This window comes from Colias eurytheme, chromosome 1 (assembly GCF_061535395.1).
Source record: "Colias eurytheme isolate Ceu_HAF_F1 chromosome 1, ilColEury1 Martin Lab GWU primary, whole genome shotgun sequence".
NCBI lineage: Eukaryota > Metazoa > Arthropoda > Insecta > Lepidoptera > Pieridae > Colias > Colias eurytheme.
The window spans coordinates 7,451,513-7,474,448 of NC_142980.1; the positions used below are offsets into that span (position 1 = coordinate 7,451,513).

At 35.2% G+C, this 22,936-nt stretch overlaps 1 protein-coding gene across 1 annotated transcript in view; it reads right to left on the reverse strand.

Annotated features, from left to right (window-relative positions):
• LOC149911083 (protein apterous-like) overlaps nucleotides 1–22,936 on the reverse strand; it is a 58,825-nt gene that overhangs the window by 21,134 nt on the left and 14,755 nt on the right. Inside the window, exons 3-4 of the mRNA XM_090102594.1 lie at nucleotides 8,425–8,598; nucleotides 7,070–7,326 (exon numbers count right to left, since the gene is read on the reverse strand). Coding sequence (XP_089958720.1) covers nucleotides 7,070–7,326; nucleotides 8,425–8,598 — 431 coding nt within the window. The remainder of the gene's footprint in view (nucleotides 1–7,069; nucleotides 7,327–8,424; nucleotides 8,599–22,936) is intronic.

Genomic DNA, 22,936 nt, shown 5'->3' on the forward strand with positions numbered 1-22,936 from the left:
GGCACGCCCATCCGACGCCCTCGTCACGCGCGTAATGCGTGTACGCAACTTCATTGATCATTGAACAAATTGTATTCTATTACTTGTTTCACCCGCGTGGCTCCGCTCCTGTACGAACATAAGCAGCGTAATCTATACTATAATATTATAAAGCTGATGAGTTTGTTTGTTTGAACGCGCTTATCTCAGGAACTACTGGTCCGATTTGAAAAAATATTTCGGTGTTAAATAGCCCATTTATCGAGGAAGGCTATATATAGGCTACCATCACGCTAAGACCAATAGGACCGGAGCACTGCGGGTAAAACCGCGTAGCACAGCAGTGCTAGTGATATAATATATGTATAAGTTTATAGTCTTCCTCGATAAAATGGACTATCTAACACCGAAAGAATTTTTCAAATCGGATTCCTGAGATTAGCGCGTTCAAACAAACAAACAAACAAACTCTTCAGCTTTATAATATTAGTAAGTATACATAGATAGACTGCGGGTTACAATTGTAGACAAGTCTGCGGTCCAATGTAACCGAACGTTTTGACCTTTGACTTTAGAACAATTTTAAGCAATTTCGTGTCAAGGGCATAATTAATTTTAGAATTTTAGATTATTAGTAGTTTTTTGGGTAATATTCTTTTTTATATTGATACTGTGATTTAACACGTAGGTACTAAGGAATTCACTTAAAAAGTTTAAAAATGATCAAATTCAAATCAAAATCAAATCAATCAAACAGTTAAAAAATGGACACCGACGCGACGACCACTAAAACAATTGATGTTGCGGAAACAAATATTTTACTAATCTATTAACTCCGTATTACTAAAACTTCCTAAAACAGCAATACTATATCTTTTTGTTTATAAATAGAATTATGATAACTCATAAGTTATCATTATTTTTATACATAACCGAGTCTTAGTGTATACTATCTATCTACACGTGTCTAATGGAAACAAAATATACAAGATTATTATTGTATCTTATCATATTCAATAATAATTCTATTTGGAATTTCAATTCACGAGCGTTCATATTTTATTTTTAGCTAGAATAATTATTATAAATGCGTATACGGTCAAAGACATTACCATATTACATATTTAGTACGTTATAAAATTTATACCACGCTAACTATAGACACTGTAGATATAGATACTTATATTGAAAATAACAACCAACTGGAGCAATGTAAAAACTCACAAGTTGAAAGGCAAATATCGCAAATACTTTGAATTAGCATAAAGAGGCCTATTACAATAAAGATAAATAATTTTAAGGCGTGCGGAATGGTAAAAAAGTACAATTTTAGACTTAATTTAAGTGCTCCTTACTTGGGAAGTTGCGGCCGTGGCGGGGGAGTCCAGAACATTGCGCCTTTCACTGGTTATGCAACCAGACGTTCCCTTATAATTGATATGGCGGCCATGACGGGACAGAAAAAGCTTTACCGGATTCGCAAAAATGGCCACCCCAGCAAAAACCAACCTGACCAAATTCGTGACTTGCGCCGCTTACGTGAAACATCTCGCCACGACGAGTGTCGCGTAAAATAATTAGTATAGTAACATAGCCCATAGGGATACATTTAATAGCTTCATTTGAATTATTTCACCTAATCACCTATTATCTGCATGATCATATAGGTAGAATTATTGCTACTTAATCGATATAGACATCATTCTCTTACTCAATTATTTAACTATTAGGTAAGTTTGTCATAATATGTCACAGTAAACTCGAGATTAGCAAGGTATCTATGATTAATATTCAAACATTAATCTATATACGTATTTGGATATTTAAAGTCATATTTGGAATTTTAGAATTTTATAAATACTTTGGTATTCAGTCTCGTGCGGCGCGTCATAGTGTGCGAACGTTAGCAATGGCTGATGTGAACGGGTCAACGACCTCTAAAATGTTGAAGTGCGCGAACTGTACCTAATGTAGTTATAAACGAGGTTCTGGCCTTTATTCAGAACAAGTGTGATGTGATGGACGAAGATTCAATGATCAGACTGTGTATCACAGCGTTTAGACCGGAAGAAATTAGTGCATCAAAAAATCTTTTGTTTACCTCTGTCAAGACAACGGGAAGAAATATCAACCGTAAAAGGGAGGGAAACACTCAAAGAGAAATAGTCTTATTATAATCATAATCTCACTAATAAAACAGAAAGATCCTGAAGAATTGCCGATTTTTGTCGCCCGTGACCTACAAAAATTACCCCCGGTCACTTTTGATCACCTGGACGCGACACGGATATTAAAGGACCTTATTTTACTCAAACACAAGATTGAGACTATTAAGGAAACATATACACATGTTGACCAGTTTTCGAGATTACAAAATGAAGTCATTAATCTTCAGCAAGCATCCATGGTTAATTATTTTGAACGGGACAACTTTGTCAACAGAAAACGAGGTACCACGAATCGTATGTTAGACAGCTCAGAACTCAATAGCGAAAGCGGTCCCTCAGGAATTATTCACATAACACAGGAGCCGGTGATCGTTAATAATCATTCCACCGTTATTGATAAGGAGGTAAATCAACACAATCAAGCGCGGCGCTCACCGTCCCTGTCTCGCTCGCGCGCAACGCTGTCTGGTGACGATCTCTCTGTCGCACACAGCCCAAATATTGCGCGTGCGGCGCTACTTACCGAAGAACAAACGCAGGGCATTTCGACTAGCGCGGTGACTAATACCTCTGTATGTATAGGTGCAACAAACAATCAGCTGATTCGAGCGCCCCAGACGCAGAACGCCTTATTTACAGACGATCGAACATTTTCAGCATGCGGGGCCACACCTCCCGAGACTTTTAGGACTTTTATTTACGCTCTGTATTTAGTATTAGACATTCCTATCTGCCAAATGAGCTGATGAAGACGGTGGTAGTGCCTATAATTAAAAACAAGACTGGAGATAATTCCGACAAGTGCAACTACCGCCCGATATCATTAGCTACAGCCACAGCTAAGGTACTTGATGGACTGCTTGAGAGACAGCTTAAAGAACACCTAAATTTAAATGACGCTCAGTTCGGTTTTAGACCTAGACTTTCGACAGAATGTGCGGTTATGTCTCTCAAGCAGACTGTCAGGTATTACACAGATGGGAGCACGCCCGTGTGCAGCCTTTCTCGATCTCTCCAAGGCTTTTGACCTGGTAAGGTACGATATTCTCTGGCGTTTACGCCAAGGATACAGGTGTACCAGGTGAGTTAGTTAATATCTTTAAATATTGGTATGGCCACCAAACTTACCGGGTCAAATGGCTTGGTGAAAACCTTCTCTCTTCAACTTGTACGTGAACGGGCTGATTGTTGAGCTGAGCAGCATCGGAGTAGGATGCTCGATTGATGGCCACTGCATCAACAGTATTAGCTATGCAGATGACATGGTGTTGCTCAGCCCATCAAGGGCCGCGCTCAGAAAGCTGATAGGCGTGTGTGAGGAGTATTCGAGGGTACATGGTCTCAAATACAATGCTCAGAAAAGTGAGCTCCTGGTATTTAAAGCCAGGGGTCGTAAATCGGGGGAGGTGGCACCTGTCCTGCTTAACGGTGTCGCTCTTCGATGAGTGACCGAGTTTAAATACCTCGGCCATGTGGTCACCGAGGATTTAAAAGACGATAGGGATATTGAAAGAGAAAGGAGGGCGATGGCGGTCCGCTGTAACATGTTGGCACGCAGATTTGCGAGGTGTAGTTTAGAGGTTAAGATCACCCTGTTTAAAGCATACTGCCAAACGCTCTACACCTGCAATCTGTGGGTCAACTACACGCAGCGGGCCATCCACGCTCTCCGAGTACAATATAATAACGCGTTCAGGGTGCTGGTGGGGCTCCTGCGCTACTGTAGTGCATCTGCGATGTTTGCGCATGCGCACACAGACGGCTTTCACACAGTGATACGGCGCCGCATCGCTTTGCTGATGTTCCGTACTCGTAGGAGTCCCAACACCATCCTGAACGTGCTCAGTCACAAGTTGGACAGTCCCCTTTTGGGGCACTGGGTTCAAGCACAAGTGCGTGTGCCTGGGGCTCCAGAGGGTGGTAAAGACCTAAATTAGTAAAATTATTTTTGAAGTAGCTAATTACAATTATTTAATTTTAAAATTTCAATTTCAAATTATATAAAATTTTATTATTTTATTATTGGTCCAATTAATTTAATTTATTTTATTTTATCGATTTTAATGTTTTTTACGTAGAAATTTTGCAATTTAATTTTTATATTTTCAATTATTTGTTTATCTATTTTTTAATTTGAGTTTTAATTTTATTTGATTTTTATTTAAGTATTACTTTATTTTATTTTGATGTATTGTTTTTTTATTTGAAGTTGAATGTTCTTGTATGGGATTTCCCATACAAGAACATTCAACATAGGTATTTACCTACTGCTGAAATAAATCAATTTTTTTTTTATTTGTCAGGAAAAATGATGGTTCGAAAAATACAGTAGTCCGATCTATCATTTGAGAATCTAATTATGAATGTTACAGGACACTTAAGCTCATTGCTCACCGCATTAAGATTCAGAAAACATCGTGCATAAATTCTCTTGTAATTCAGTGGGATAATCATCTCTGTAGCTGCCACTATCTCATTAATCAGGAAGATAATTGCATCATGTTCATGTACTTACTGCAGATTACCTGAGGTGTATTTAATTAAATGACGTGGCATGATCCATTATTCAGTTTTCGGAAGCGATTATTATTATCTTCATATCGTTATGAAATATACCCATAGTTCAGTCAAGTCCTCGTTAATTCATCGTACATACAAGGGCGGACAAAAAATTGTCCCGCCCCATCCGGAGTAAGATTAATGTGTGTTCATGAAACTAGAATACCTCATATTTTGGTTTCGAATTGCTTAGGGTGTAATCCTAGATGGTAACTTACAGTTTTATCAAATTATTTTCAAACGTTTTCTCTATACCCTTTATAAAGGGTATAGATGATAAAACGCCTATATATGGTATCCATACTATAATATTATAAATGCGAAAGTAACTCTGTCTGTCTGTCTAGGTTACTCAATCACGCCATAACTACTGAACCAATTTGCATGATATTTGGTATAGAGATATTTTGATACCCGAGAAAGGACAGGATAGGTTTTATCCCGGAAATCCTACGGGAACAGGTTTTTCTTTGAAAACGTGGGCGAAGCCGCGGGCGGAAAGCTAGTTACTTATAATGCTTATATTATCGTTAGAAAATTGAACTAATCTCTGTAGTTTCCTAACTAAAAATAACTTGATAGAGCATAGCATTGGTATTTTAGCTAATTTGTACTAAATGCTAATATAAATATAATATTATCTGGTATATCAACAAATAAAAGTTGAAAATAGCAACTGAATTAGGTACTCAATAAAATATTCTATTATCTTATTTATTTATGCTCCTTGCCGTTAAGCAATGTTATGAATTTAATCGTTAAAAACAAAACAATTCCTAAATAAATCATCGTATATTCCTGTAAATCGCAAAAAAACAATGATGTTTTGTGCAAATTAGAATAACTACTAATAGGTATGTATAATTTGTGTGTATAATTTAGTAAACATTTAGGCATTCCAATAAAAACAGGTAGCATATTACACTAGTAAGAATTAATGCTTCAGTGTCTACACTAAAGACTCTGTTTGTATAAAATACACTGTATAAAAATACGGCTTTTATTTTTTTCATAGATATCAAGTAGCAGACAGTATAGCAGTAGTTAATTGCGCAAGTGTCGGCCCCTTTATACCTCTCGATGCATGTGTTAAAATTAATTATGTACTTTTTAATTCCAGTATGTTCTAGATAATGTCAGGCTCTAATACAACATGTTATTAAATTTTAATTATAAACATACAGGATTGATAGCCTTAATTGAGCTTACTTTTATAAATATAGAGCTTTAGCATAGTTGTAGAAAATAACATCAGATGATTGAATATTTTAGAAAATTTAAGATTGTTAATGATTATATTAAAGTATTAAAAGTGGTTCGTGTAATAAATAGCACGTGGCTCTTAGGAGCAAATACGTCCTCTAGGCCAAGACGTTCGGTTCATTGAAATGTACAGAGTATGATGAACTTTGGATTGCGTCCGACACGCGAATGCTTCAGGCAACACGTGAAACAACCTGTTCGGGCTATTTCAAATATCCAGAATGGCGCTCTTACTGTAACCTAATAGAACGACTACAAATAGACCTACCTGTACTTTTTATTAAAAAAAAAACACTCAGTGTTATGATACAAGCCAACCGTGCATAAAATTCTCGCAAGACAATCACTTGGAAAATAAATGCGTCAAGAAGTATGTTCGCAACTCATTCAACCATTAATAGAAAAAATAAATGTTTCTGTAATTTTTATTAGACTTTGTGTCTACTCAGATACTTTATTAGATGCGATCGACATAACGATATTGGAGTAACATGCGGCATGAATTATATCGATAGCTGGTTTTCCGCTGACCGCTATTTTATTTCTATTTGGCGTTCGGTCGGAATATTATGTTTGCAAGCACATGGATACCTTAAATAATCTTAGTTTTTTATCGGTCACCGTCGACACGCAACGCACTAATTTCAAAATTAAGAAGGAATTCTCGTCAAGGCACACGGCGCACGAAGTCGCCCGCACCAGCGTCGACCAGATAAACGGACTGGTTTCGATATCTCGAAAAAAAGCGAAATGTTCTCCTTTTATAAAATACTCACACGGGATGTTGCCTCCGATAATCTTCCGAGGTAAGTGCAGTTTTGACTTTAATGTGTTAATAAAATTGTAACCGTTTTGTTGGAGAGAACGGCCTGCGTTCGTATTAATAACAATTTAGAAGTACGCAATTGCAGATCACTCCGTCGCGTTCCAATATCGAGCGACGTCCTGCCCTCGTGTGGCTTTAACAAGGTGTCAAATGTTCCTTTTAGTGCGTAATAAAGACAAATAAGGAGCTAAATGATTGTTTAATGGGAAGTAACAAAATAAGATCAAACGATTAACATTTCGCTTCTGCGTAATCGCACATAATATTAACTCACCGAGATTCGCCGTCATTAAGTCTTGGTCTTTCGGTTTCTTTTTTCTAGGTCGTCCTTTCTGTCGAGGAGGTGGTGCCGCCGCTCCGTTGAAGAAGGATCCTTTAGGAACATCGGGTTCGACCCGCGCGAAGTCGGGCGAGGGGTAAGGGGGATAGTGCGGCCCCGGCGGGGGCCCGGCGTAGGGCCCCGGACACATTTGCGGCGGCCCTGGCATGGGCATGTGGGGCCCATAGTCCGGCATGGTTTCATAATGTAGCCTGTAAAATATCGTTCTTATTTTTACCCTTAATTCTTTTATCGCACGGCACTCGTGACGTACTCGCTCCAACGAAACGTTATTGCGTTACGCTAGATAAATTTAAATTATTATGATAAGGTGCTTTAATCCAGTTAGATACTCATTAAATTAAATAAAATTAAACTTGATGAATTTATTTTAATCAATTTGATATTAATAGACAAATTATATCTTATATATAAAATTCTCGTGTCACAATGTTAGTCTACATACTCCTCCGAAACGGGTGGACCGATTCTCATGAAATTTTCTGTGCATATCGGGTAAGTCTGAGAATTGGCCAACATCTATTTTTCATATGTACCACGGGCGAAGCCGGGGCGGACCGCTAGTATGTAATAAAAGTATTCTATTTTGATAAAATATCACTGTAGTTATAAAGAGAAGATCGTAATAAACTGCCGTAATAGCACTTGGTCTGGTAGCTCTCGGAGTTTATCATCTTTTAAAAATAATAGCCGACCTTCATTGTGACATGATCGTGCCGGGAACATACAGAAAACGAACTACAGTCTACAACGGTACATTAGCATTAAAATTAAACTGAGGTTGTAATTAGTTTACCTAAAGTAAATTTGATTTACTATCTAGATACCTAAAAATAAAGATAAACCATTGATTTTTACATAGGTATATACTATGCGATCCAACTAAAAATAGGATCGATTCAGCTCCATTTTGTGACGAAGGTCTTAGTCGTTATTTTTCGATCGCTTAATACTATCTTCATTCAATCCTGCCTAGGTCACTCACTTCCGTGCAGACATTTATATAATGTACGTTTACAGTGAATTGAATATTTGCACTCATACAGGGTAAAGAACATTTGCAAAAGCCTCTTTTGGGTTAACATAGTCGCACGAATATGAGTGACCCGCATAATGGGTCCTCTTCACAACGGGTAGTGTTGGCCCAACATATGATCGTCGATATTTGCCGCTATTACGGCGATTATGAATAAACTCCAATTCCGGTCCATCATTTAGGTCCTACACTATCGTGATTGCTTCAATGCTGCCCATTGTGAAGTGCCTATTACAGTCATAACATTGCTTACCTGCAGTATACATTAGAATCCCTGATGCCGAACGTGTCGCCCTTCGTCAGCCTTGTACTGCAAAGAGCACAAGAGAAGCAGTGGACGTGGAAGACGAGGTCCCGCGCTCGCATCACTAGCTCCGAAGCGGATATTGGCGTGTTGCATCGCGCACACCGTTTTGAACCGTATAGCCTAGGGAATAAGAGTTTATTTTAATTCTTGCATGTTATCGACTCGTAGCATTTTGAAGGGATATTGCATGAATATTGGCATCGCGCACGCAGTATTGAACCTTATATATCGTACAGAATAAGATTTTGTTTTAAATCGTGTATGTTCGCATAGCTTTTGGGTTACAGCTTTACTAGTATGAATATCTATGCTATTTCCTACAATATTCTATCGCTGTGCTAAGTTTCTTCCACATCCAATCAGTTGTTCTGGCGTGAGTGGGGAACAAACAACCATATTTGATATTGCTAATAAATATAATGTTATGTTTTGTTCGCATACTTTGATAGTTTGTATCTATCTACTTCAAATTTTTAAACAGGAAACAGAATGTTCATGGGAGAGTAATACTAAGTATGTAATTTCAATACTAATTATTTTTTATTCATTGTCTAGGTATATATAAAATGTAGGTAATATTATTAGGTGAAGCTAAAATACCACTTTCAAGTAAGTTCAACAATTGTCCTTTCCGTCCACACTTTCGAAAAAAATGTCAAAGCTTCTTCCAATTACAGATATAATTCAAAAATAAATAAATGCACCTACTTAATTTTATCAAAGTAACATTCGTCATTTCGCGTGTGGAAAATCTAATTTAAATTTTAAAAAATATACCGTTCAAATAATTTCACACCTGCCGTACTAATAAGAAGTTGTATTAAGTAACAAATATGCACCTCTATAAAGGCACTCAACAAATTCTATTTAGATAATTAAAACCGGAATGTGACCGAGATTGAAGATAGGCGTTCGACTCCCGAGTGAGACATCCCGGTGTGGTCCCATTTCCACGACTCGCCCGTATCGCGATCAAACAACGCTGAATTATTCTCTAAATTATAAATAAAATGGTACCATCGGTATGTCTCCTATACGGAAACCTTACAGGATTACTTTTAATTACCGAGAGATCGACTCCTCAACACAATTCCAATACCATTAACTATTGACAATCTAAACGTTGCCACAGATAATAGATACAAAAACAATCAGCTAATTACAGCACTCTTCGGACCACGTTTCCAGTTTGAAATTCGAATAACAAATAACGGCATTTTCATATCATACAAGTTAATGTTTTTGTTTAAAAAGAAACAATTGTTTATTTTATCATTAATACGACAGTTCTCACACCTAATATATTTTTTTAATTAATATTATAAAGCACCTGGCTATATTTTCTACGTAGCGTGACGGGAAAGTTCACCGAAATGCTAAAATATGTGCTAACATGCAATTGTTCATACTATTTATTGTTTTATATCGTGGACATTTTTAAAACACACTATTAGCTGCAATTCTTTATATCATTTCCAATGTATTTATAGGTTTTTTAATAGACAATTATTTGCTAAAACAGAAAACATTACAATGATAAAAATGGAATCAAAATACAGTTAATTCATTGTTACCATATATAGTGTGTTATTATAGTTTAATGAACTATTTTTATTTAAAGTGAAGAATCCAAGGTAACATTTTATCTTCAAATATATTACTTTAATTATATTTTTTCCTTTTATAGTACATTCCACATATTTTTGAAAATATTATCCTCGTCTGCAAAACTTTGTGAAAATACTTAAAATTTCAAAAATTTTAGCGCAAATAAAAATTTTTAAAAGCAACTTGAATTTTATATTTTTAAAGTTTGGGATTACCGATTAGGATCTAAAATATTGAAAGCAAGAGAAAGACTCAAATTTTTTTATACATTGTTCGTTTCATTAGTTCAAGAAGAAAAACAACTGTCCTGGAGGCATTAGGGTGCTTGTTCACCAGAGATGTGCTTTGTAACTATGCTACGAAAATGTAAGAGCTATGCTATGAAACTATGTCACCGTTTCCACCAGTGCTAAACTATGTGCTATTGAATATGATTGGTAGATTAAAGCTGGCATAAGCCACCGAGACATCTTGGGTTCGAGTTTTGGTGCAAATTGGAAAAAAGTTGAAAATTTTCTGGACACAGAAAAAGGAATATCCCCACAGTCTAACACTGGATCTATCATGATTGATATATTAGGTATGTAATTGTAAAAAAACCTGTTTGAAAGACATAATACGCTTTAAAAGTATATGGCATCGCTTAAAAGGATTCATTGATTTGGCGAAATGCAGTCACGAGCGATGTTATCTCTGGCCACACACCCTCTCAGACCCTCTCTAGTCTCTAGTTCTTACTTCTTAGCAATAAAATCTAAACCCAGTTTGAGGTAGCTAAGTTTCTAAACGAATATACTTGGCATAGTAATAATAACAAATTACTTAACGTAATGTCCAATATAATTTTAAATAAGGATGAAACATAGCGTGTAAAAAATCTCTAAGGAAAAATACTTCACATTCCATTGAGTGTTATTTTGCGTAATGTTTCAATTATTTAAGGAAATAAATGAGGAGAGTTTATCAATAAACTAACTAAACTAAAATTAAAAATAATTTCCTCATTCGTCGGCATTTACATATTTTCCTTTGTGTTGAATAATAATTATTTATTGTGCTACTTCTCAGGAAACGATAAGGGTTCAACCGATAGTGTTTAATGAAATAAGTTGAGCGAGTTAACTCGTCGACGCTACGTTTAATTACTGTAAGCGTTTAAATGAAAAGCGATATTTACATTTAAAAGGGAATGCAGGAGAAGCAAATAATATTTTAACAGACCGAACGAGTTAACATAACGAGCATCAAATTAAATATTTGGTATCCGAAACCGATGCCCTTTATACCCTATATAACTAATTCGTAAACCTATGCCTTTCACGCAAGAAACGAGCGGATTCGACACGGCTTCACAAACAATAGCGAGCGGCAAGCTTTATTTGTTAATAATGTGTCACGCCACACGAATGTAACACGCCTATTCTGCGCCAATAACGTCGATTCCTAAATTGCTATTCGATAAAAACTACGTGAAAACTGGCACGCTTTTAAGTTCTGAATATTTAACCGCTCCGGCTGGTAACGGAAATCCAACGTTTAGATTCCGAACGATTGTTGATTGCTTACCAATCTATGAATACACAATCCTTTTTGGTTAGTATAACTGCTAGGGCTAAGATAAAATCCAATCAAAAAATGAGTAGTTTAAAGTTAAGTGACATAAATAACGATAAAAAATCGTCAACCACAATAATTTATAATATACGTATATCTCAATGTTATCAAGTACATACATACAAGCTATATACATACTTACCTACCGTTACATGCTTCCATTTCATAAAAAAAAATCAACGATAAATATCCCATTCATGGTGTCGAGAGATACTCCTACCAGAAATGACATGAAATTAAATACATATCAATAATTTTCGCGATCTTCGCTGTATTTTTTAGCAATTCATTTATACAGCCGACCAATACATATCATTCTCCACAGCAACTTGACGTCGCCACAAAAAGTTGCCATACGTGTTCGCAATTACCAATCACAACTCTGTCGCCTTACACGAAAAGAATATATAAAGAAAACGACCAGTATCTTAGTACATAATAACACCTGTAACCCTTATCTGGTCGGCTTAAGGCGCAAAGATCCGATTCGAGATCGATTATGATGTACTCGGAGACCGGCAATACTAATCAGTATTAATTTTTAAGCGGTGAATTAATTTTTATGTCGTACATGGCGAGTCGAGGCTTTCCAGGCCTCTGCAATAAAAATTTCTCGACAATAACCAGGCCCGTGAGCTCTCATCCGCAGCACCTAATTATTGCTACGGCATATCTTCTCCTTGTTCACAAGCCAATAATATTTTTAATGACTATATGAAATTAATATTAAATTGTTGCGTAAGATAGCTGGAAAAACTGTCGAACCGCATTAAGCAAACTCAGACGTCAGTGGAAAACGGCCGCACAAAAACCAGTTCGCATACTGTAAAAGGAAAGCCGTCGTTACCGCTTCGAAACATCTTTTTAGTGGAATTCCTCACCCCAAATGTGCTATTTTAGGTTTTACGCGACAAATGAGTACCGTTCCGACGCTGCAAGATTGATAGGGCGTCACCGATAGATGGCGATGTTGCCATTAATTAACACCAAACGTTTGAGGTTGAACCCTCAGTCGACACGGTGTCGCTTCGCAATCGGCCGAAACGCACCGCGACGCCCTTACTAACGGTACACTGAATTCTATTTCACAATATGCCCTACCTCGTCCTCAACTTTTGAGAGGGATGCATGGAAATTATACACTTCCCTAAAAATAGACGCCAACCTTTTACGCTTTCTTATATTATGAACTGCATTATTATACCGGCTATTAGACAATACCTAGGTTTATTTTCGTTTTAGTATCAATGATGCCAATTATTTATAAGTAGTTATGTACAATAGAATCCTGTTTGAATGAAAAAGCGAGATTGCATGTCACTGAGCCGGCTTAACTAGATTCCGCCTGAAGACTACTAGATACAAAAAATGCGAAATTTTTCCGATCTTTTAATCAAGTTTTTCCTCGTGGAAGAATGAAATTTAACAGGTATTGAAAGATTTATGCTCGTAGAAGAAAATGTGTCTTTTACGTTATTAAATACAATTAAACGGAGGTCCACTGCTTTAGTTAATGAAGGCCATTCCGAAGCTTTTTTGTAATGATTAATAAACTATAGCACTTAGAATCGATTCAGCGTCATTTCTTTGAAGAATTCGAGGAATAATGAATTTCCGGTAAATTCCGAACTTGTATCAAGTCATCAATTTTCAATAAATATTAATATTTACACAACTACACAAAACCAATAAAATAATTCGAAATAAAAAGGAACCTTATAGTTTAAATTAACCAGAGTCGATATCATTAGTTATATCATAACTCAGAAGTATGTTTTTCAACCGCACAGAACACGTGTTAGGGGAAATTGAGAAGAGATTTATTCTTAGGATCACAAAATTAGACAGAGCTAAATTAGAATGAATTGATGACACAAAATTTACCTGATGTGTGTGCGATTCAAATTTATAGCCACCACTTATTTTCAGAATGTCAAACTATATTTATACTAGCTTTCCGCCCGCGGCTTCGCCCGCGTTTTCAAAGAAAAACCCGCATAGTGCCCGTTCCCGTGGGATTTCCGGGAGAAAATCTATCCTATGTGTTATTCCAGTTTCCCTCTATATGTGTGCTAAATTTAATTGTTTTCGGTTATCTAGTATTTGCGTGAAAGAGTAACAAACACACACACATCCATCCTCACAAACTTTAGCATTTATAATATTATTAGTAGGATTTTATAATATTATGCCGAAGCAGTGGCACGCAAGGTAAAATTATGACAACGGATCGGACCAATGAAGGATCCATTTTAATTGCAGTTACGTTGAAAAATACTAATCATTGTTCAATTAACCCAAGGCAACATGCTCTTTTCACAAACCGCTGCATACATTTATACCAATATGTGTATAAGTGATCGGACATAGGTACTCAGCTACTTTGTGATTGAATATGTTACCAATTTTAAAATAACTGAATTATATCACAGTTTATACCTCCTTCGAAAATTAAAAAAAAAATCTAGTTGAAGTAAATTCTTCATAAGTACTTTATTTTACAGGTTTCATATGTTTTTCTATTTTTAGCATAAAAATTTAAGACATGGGAAATTCCCATGAATGCTCGATTGTTAGACTTACACTTTTCTCACTGGAACGAATTAAAATGTCCACACAGATAAAATTAGCTTTAACTAAATATAGAATCATCAAAATCAATTCACCCAGAGGAAAGTACTGAAGCATCGAACATAGAAAGGCTGTAATTTTAAATCGAAAACCTCCTCCATTATTTAAGTATGTTAAAGAGAACCTACCTTTGCATTAACTAAAATAAAACAAAAAAAATTAAAGACATAATGACATTCTAGATGACGTGGGTCAAGTACATCATTTACCATACGATATGCATACAAAATGTCTACTATGAGAGCAATTCTTACATCCATTGTGCAAAAGAGAGTCTTATCGCAACACGTACATAGGAGCTCGTTGATGCGATCAGTCGCCCACAACCAGCCAATTTGGGAGACCGTACGTTCCGTAAACATAAAGACAAACGTACGTAGGTACTCCAGACGTGTTAGAAAGTTACATCTAAGATCAAGTCGATAAGCAACATTTACATGTACTCAGAATTTTAATTCCTCAAATTCTCAAATTATATTTACTTTTTGACATTTAACATTTGTGAACGGTGCGTACTCGTTTCAAATTAGAATATTTATTGTCGTTTTATTATTTAATACTTAATGAATTAGTGTTTTTGTAAACATTGCTTTTGAAATAGTTTTTAAATATTATGTACTATAACGTCGTTAGTTTAAAACTATGTTATTGAAATATTGCCTGTAGTAAACATGAAACGGGAAATTACGTGTCTAGTGAGTAGAGATAATTTGCAAATTATTACGCGTCAACGTCATACATACTTCGAATCTATGAAACGGCACTGTATACATATTGTATATTAACCACGTATCGCCTTTTACACACTTGGTCAGTCTGCTTAATAGTGGATGAAGTGCGTAGTTTTTGCGTGCACGTGTCAGGGTTTTTCTGTCAGCAAATGGCCTGGAAAATGGTGCATGAGAAAATTGATATTATATCAAGAATTCTAATTGTTCTTCGAGATAAGTCCCGAGCTTTTGTGATACTCGTGTGCAATGAAAGCGTGATGCGGAAAACAGCATTCAATACGAACGCTTTGTATAATTTACGGCAATCGGTTATTAATTGCAAATATGTACCTGTTTAACTGATACGTATATCAATGACCTTAATATAGTTATTAAAATTTGGTGTTATCTATGCATGTAACGCCCTCACTGATATCTACGTTTCTCACGAAATGATCGAACGCTCGTCTCTTCGCCATTACTGCGATATGCTTTATCTTGTCCAAAAATTATCTCACTCTGTCAGCTAGTCATGAGTAGTTGTTTCCTCGGCCGAATGCAAGAACAACCCAAAGATATTACGCAAACACTTGAATTTTACCTAATAATTAAACCGCATGTTACATACGGTTTAGTTAATTATTATTAAAAGTAAGTCATGTGCGTTTAACCTGTTATAGAAAAAATGCTGGCATGTAAATATCAACTCATATCTTATTCTGAGTTTATGCAAATGTATGTTAAAATATCTAATAATTTTACATACATTTATTGCTTACCGTATATAAAATGACTAGCTGCTCCGCGCGGTTGTGATTATTATTTTTCTTAGAATTATATTTTTATTTTATAACATGTTGTTTGACGTCGAAGCCGATATAAAGTTTAAAAGCCATGGAGGCTAACATCGGAAAGTCACACATTGATAAAGGATTCATTCACTTCCCACTGCTTTGGTATTTATAGCAGGCTGTATTTATAAGGTTTTCCAGTTTATATTGACAATAATATAGAGTTATAAACCAAAATGAATTAAATACCTTATAGATCAAACCGAGAAGATTTGTCAATCCAACTTTACAACGTCTATTAAATTTATCTAAATGTACTTTTTACTTCTCCATTTGTTTCCTACCGTTTTTACAATTTTATGGATGTGTAATGTTGATAAAATTGAAAGCCTTCCACGCTATGCTATGTCCAATTTTAGAAGGTAGCTAATGGAACTATCAACTAGTAAAGAATGTATGTATTTACCTACCAATCTGAAATATAAAGAAGGCTATACACATATAACTTTTATTTTAATTAAGGTATGTATATTTTTATCGACACAAGCATCTTTCAAAATAGCGGCAAGATACAGTCGAGTCAGTCTCATTTTACTAAGCAACCCGCACAAGAAACCCGATCCTAGTTTTATATTTGTAAGCCGTACGGCGTACAAATCTCACCAGCTCCCGCCCCACTCCCGGGACTGACAATGTAACGAAACCAGGAATACTGCGGAGCCACCCGCGTATCGTGTTACCAAAATTTGTAACAAATTGCGATATCGAGCCACCGAGGGTACCGAGCCCGGCGGGGGGCCGCGCGCCGTGTTTGCAAATAAACAGTCGACAGTATCCCGGGGTACACAATGCAGCTCCTACCTCGGGGTTGTACAATTGTGACCAGCGTGACGCCGCCGGCCCGCGGAGACTCGCCCCGCGATACTCGTTCTCACGCGAAATAGGAAATACACTATGGGAATTCCTCTCACTCAGTTTATAGTCAAAATTATTATTCATAAATACCACCGATCACCCGCTGATCAGCTCCCGTTGATTCTTGTCTATACTCGTACTGCGCGCTACCAAAAATGAGAACGATTGAATTCATAATTTTACGACAAACATTTACTGTACCTAACGGTGAATAAACTTATACGGTTGTATGTTTTTGTAATGTCGTCTCATACTTTTAGACACGTAATAATAGTGTTTGATACTTAAACATTCTTTGAATAATTAAAAATTATAAATAAACAACAATCCTTTCATCGAAATATACCTATTTATGAATAAATCCATTCCAAATAAAAAAAGTTCTAGCCGTGAATGACTTTTTGATTTTGAATTATGAATTAATAAAAGGTCGCATCTACTCGTTTGATTGTTTAATAGAAGCAGTGATAAGAGGAGGGCTTTCGATCAAGTGCACTCACATACTTGACGAATCATAATACACAAAAACTAAACAACACTCAAAAACAATGTTTTTATTTGACTAACACAAACACGTAAGTATTTGAATGGGCCTTGGTTTTTTAAAACTATTCTTTGAAATACAATGGTTACAATTATTCTGGATTAAACACAAACATTCTACTAATTTTATGCGAAAGTTTCGAGGACTAAAAAACAAGGTATTGTTCGATTCAACAGGGATATAATATTATATGAAATTCATATCAAATGACAAACTATTTTTTCCACGATATAGAGTGATAGCGGAAATACATTATTTAAAACGAAATTTTTATGTATGTATTTTTTTTTTAATTTGTGTACACATTAACATAGATATCACAACAAAAAAATCAAACAAAAGCAAAAAATTTGAAAGCACACAGCGTGAATTTGCCACAATGATTTTACAAGGGAGGTTCATTTAAAATTAGTGAACCGATAAATCGCATTATTTAGCCAACCACGGTGGTTTTATAATTTGTTATCACATTTATGATACAATCTAGTGTCCATAAAAACAACCACATCAATGATATCAATTGTAACATCAGCGTCGATAATTAAATATTGTTTTATTTAATGTAGATCTTGCTTGCACAATTTTATTCCAGTCGTGAGCTTAATTCAGACATACTAAACATTTAGGAAGTGACTATATCAAAAAAAGCAATAAACGATACCACAAGCGTAGGGGACAACAATATTGAGACGTCATTTACACAATAGAAGCAACCACACAATAAAATTGTCATCATTCATTTGTCAACAAATCCTTACAGTGCACACAAAGCTCCCGATGACCCTTATTACAAGCACATAGGGGCTTGACTTGCAATAACAATAAAAATTCAGTTTCCGCTAAGACCATCTGCGCCGACAAAACATAAATAGGTCAAATGTTTTTGTAAACAAGTATTGTGTAGCGATTTTAAATTTTCTGGGATGTTAAAGCGAACAAACGATTATAGAAACGCATCGCCACGTAACGTCAAAAAAAATTCCTTGACATCTTGACCTACTGTGGAATCCATTCGATGTACTTTCTATACTCGCATGTCCAGTTAAAACACTAGATGTGCACAGGAAAGTGGATATTACCTATATTACACGTAGTTCGGAATAAACATTTTGTTGGTATTACCCGTGAAGGGACGAGCTTTCAGCTTACGCCACCGTTAACGAGATATGTACATAAATATTTAGATTTATAGCAGATAAAATAAATAGCGATACAGTGCCGCATTATTACACATGGATCGAGTTCAAAAGTTTATCAATCAAAGTGAGTAACACGATTGCGAACTTCTTTTTTGATAGCGAGTGGAACTTAAGGTTTCACAACTAAGTGGACACGCCAATGACACGACCGTGCCCTTGCTTATTGCTCCACAATAAAATCGATTCGCAACACAATACTTTACTTATATTCAGATTATATCAAATTGCCACACCATTGACTTTTCATTATACACCGTAAACGTCGTCACTTGATAACATTCTTAACAAATGCATTGCGAATGGGAGTATTAACCCTGAAAGGCATTATTAATCACTTGTGACGGCCACATGCATAAATCAATGTATTCTATCTTTATTCAGTACCTACGTTCGCTATCGTTGGAATCTATGATGATTACATTAGATTTTAGCACACAAATAACTAGTTATGAAAATAATTTTTGATAGAATAATAGAATTATTATACCGTAATCTATGTTAGAAATAAAACAAAGCTTCAAATGAGATTGACTCATTATGGTAAAGGTTATCCAATATACCAGTCATAGTCATAATTACAATTATTACGCATTTAAAAACTACTATTACTTACTTTCACTAATTGATGTAACCATAGCACTTTTTTACAACGTATAAAATAATTCGCACTTATGAAAATTCATACCATATACGGGTCGAATACATCACGAGGACAGAGGCAGGTGCTAAAACTAGTTAATTAAGAGAAGGTCGCGATCGTTGGTAAAAACGTAGCGGAGTATTTACAAATGTGCAGCATGATGTCACCGCGCACCGCGCACGGCGCCGCAGCGTCGCATGCAAGTAGTGGCAATATTAAAATATATAATAGGTATTCCTCTGGCCCATATCGGACTAGGCCCGGCTGACCCGGACGCGATATCGATAACTCCGTCTGTTGGACGCGTGACAACGCTGTTTTGTTTACACTGAGACTCGTGCGACATTTCGATCGTACCTACAGTTCAAAGTTCTAATACGATGTTTATTCTTTGATAGTAATTACGCTATTAAATCTCGGCCATTTCTGTCAGGTTCACGACGTGAACTTCTAACACACACTTGCGTGTTACGATTACAATGCTAATTAAATTATGCATTATTTACATCGCCTCTGTCCTCGATACGAACAGGAATCATATCAACGTTGACGTTACTAATTCTTATTGATGCCAACGTATTTAATGCCTTACGAAATTGTATCATTAATTGTTTGATTTTCGATCTGTTTTTTTCTGTCAATTGCCTCAATGCTAAATCAATTTCATAAATATGAACAACTTATTATACCTACGCGAGCTACTCTAGGAATGAGGCGTAGCTCTAGCCAAATAAAGAGTGTTACATAGAAATAATAAATAAGATTAGTTTTATGTATAAACCCCGCATTCATACAATGAACTGCAAATTCTAAATTATAATACGGTAAATCTCTACAAATACCTATGAGTTCTATACGAGTAACAGCAAATAACATAAAGCATAAAATAGCGAGCTAATTCATAATTACTTCAAGCACTTTTATTTATATCATAATTACATTATATGTAGCGAAACGATTATTTTATAACGACATAATATATATCTATAACAAAATTCAACTTCCACAAGTGGCGGTGAAATTAATTCCGTTCTTTTGTTAAATAATATAGGTACATACCTAAAAGCTTCGCTGGAAATTTAAACTGAATTTTTTGTTACTGAGAAACTGTTATTGTTTCGGAGTTGGGGAGATGCGAGTGAGTTATCCACACTAATATTATAAATCTGAAGAGTTTGATTGTTTGTTTGAACGCGCTAATCTCAGAAACAACTGGTCCGATTTGAAAAATTATTTCGGTGTTAGATAGCCAATTTATCAAAGAAGGCTATTAAGGCGCTATCATCACGCTAAGACTAACAGGATTAGAGCACTTCAGGTTAAACCGCAGGGCACAGCTAGTTTTTTAATAACTACAAGAACCGTAATGTGTTGACAATGTAAAATGTGGATAGTGGTTAGTACACACAGTACACACTTGGGTATTTCGGCGTCTGGTCATCGCCCCAGTGAGAATCAGGGACACAATGCAGCGACTCACATACGATAGCAATCACAATGCTTATGAATGGACCCGTGGTGGAAGTTGGAACGAACGATTGCACACTAGATATAACTACTTAAGCAATGGATTACGGCTATGGCTAGCACTTACTTCTTTAGCGTGTTTGTTAAGGCGGTAAATCTGTACATGAGAAAACTTAAAAATCAAACACTTTTTCAAGTAGATAAAGGGGCGGTGGTACTTCACACCGAGTCGTCTAAATCAAATCGAGATCGGAGTTTACTATGTTTCAATCCTATAATATTAAAAGGAATGTTTATTACAAAATAATGCAAATTTTATGCTAAAAATAACTTTTAAAAAATTCATTTCATATTAGATGAAGTTTTATAGTACAAAGCACTATTACAAAGAAAAAAAATAAAAATAAAATTTTAAAAATATGTCTTCTCATATGCTTATATGTAATTGTTACTAAGAGCTTACTACCTATTGTAATTATTAACATTATTACTGTAACAATCTACATTTTTAGTTTAAATTATAATATTATTCAATTAATTATTACATACATTCCCGACATGATTATAATTATAATGATTCATAATAATATTATTTGTATGTAAATAGGAAAGCAAAAGTTCAGACGATTAAGTGCACTATAGAGTCTTCACAAAACGATACGAATCGCGTAAACACTAAACATCTATCTTATTTGTTTCAAGTTATAACTACACATAATAATAATTAGTGTACCTACTTAAATTTATTTTTAAACGCCACTATAAAAATCAATGACTCACGTCATTATAATAATTAACTATAAATAATATAGATATTTTTTATTATACAAATTAAAGATAAAATTGTAACTGAGGTAGAAATATCTAGTCGCGAAGAATACACTTAATATGAAACATTTTTAATGAATCTTCATCGTGTTAAAAGTATTTTAATTTGTTATTTATGTTAATGAAGGTTCATGTCTAACAAACGAAGAACAAAACATAGACGACGATCATAACATGACAAAACTTTGAAATGTAAAAAATGGTTCGCGTGATCGGCGAGAGTTTGATCGTACTAATCCGTCAAGCTATGCGCAAGAGCATGGGCCGTGACATCACGCGAACTTCCGACGGGAATACATTTTTTCTGCGATGAAATTGTTTCCACGACCGAAAATACACAGAACATGCAATTTTATACTCTTGCGCCGCGGCAGAAGGCTATTAGAAAATGCCGGCCGCAAGTTTATTGACGATACGGTCTGATACAGTGACTGATCTCGGGCTCGTACTGAGGAATTATGTTCGGCTAATGCGTTCCTGTGTTTTATTCATATCATGGGTGTCCTCGAAAGAGTGCAATTACCAGCTGATGAACTAATTGTTTATCGTGAAATTAATCGATTCGTACGTGAACACAAAATTTACGCACGCATGTTAATTTACATGGATGATAAAGTTTCGTGAACACAAAAATATTTTTTATAAAATAAATGGATGGATAGAGATGACGGTGATAAGGCGCCGAAGCCGCAGGAGTGAGTAATAAAATACGACACGAGTAATTAAGCTCTACCTATACATATTAATATTATCTTCAAACTATACGCATTTCCTGTATTTCTACATTACATTCAACTGTGAGTTTTATACTCATATTTACATTTACAACCGAGCAGTAATATTTGAACGAAAATAAAAAACTCATGTTTATTTTTTCATCTAACTTTTCACATGCAATACTTTTATTTTGAGAATCATATATAAACAGAAATATATATTATATTTATTTTTATTCCTTTTGATTCAATTGATCGTACAATTATTAAAGCGCAAGTAATAAACTGTGGTTATTATGATCATGCAAGTAAGTAAGTACCTAGATATATGTTCCTTAAACATATAATTTGATAATTATTATAACAATATTGTTCGATTTATCTTGATTTTAAAATGAACTCATTTTCTTTATGACAAAAAAAAATATTCTTTAAAAAGTACGACTAAGAAACAAAGATTCGAGTCTACATATGAATATTATAATTTATAATACGAGTTATATTTTTTATAGAGCGTTATAATGTTAGAGTTCATTCTTTCCATAGCATACAATAGAAAATATTTCGTGAAAAAATTTTATCCTCCATTGTCATAGATTTTTTTCACAGTTATAAGTGGACAGCATTTAGATTACCTTTTATCTAAATTATGCATACTGCGTAAGACTTTTAAGCGGCTGACGATCGCTATTTCTCACCTTTGAAACAAAGGCTTCTGTATATTTAAGAGCGTGACACCCACACAATTATAACTTATTCAAAAATATGGTATTTCGCATACATAAACAGGTATAC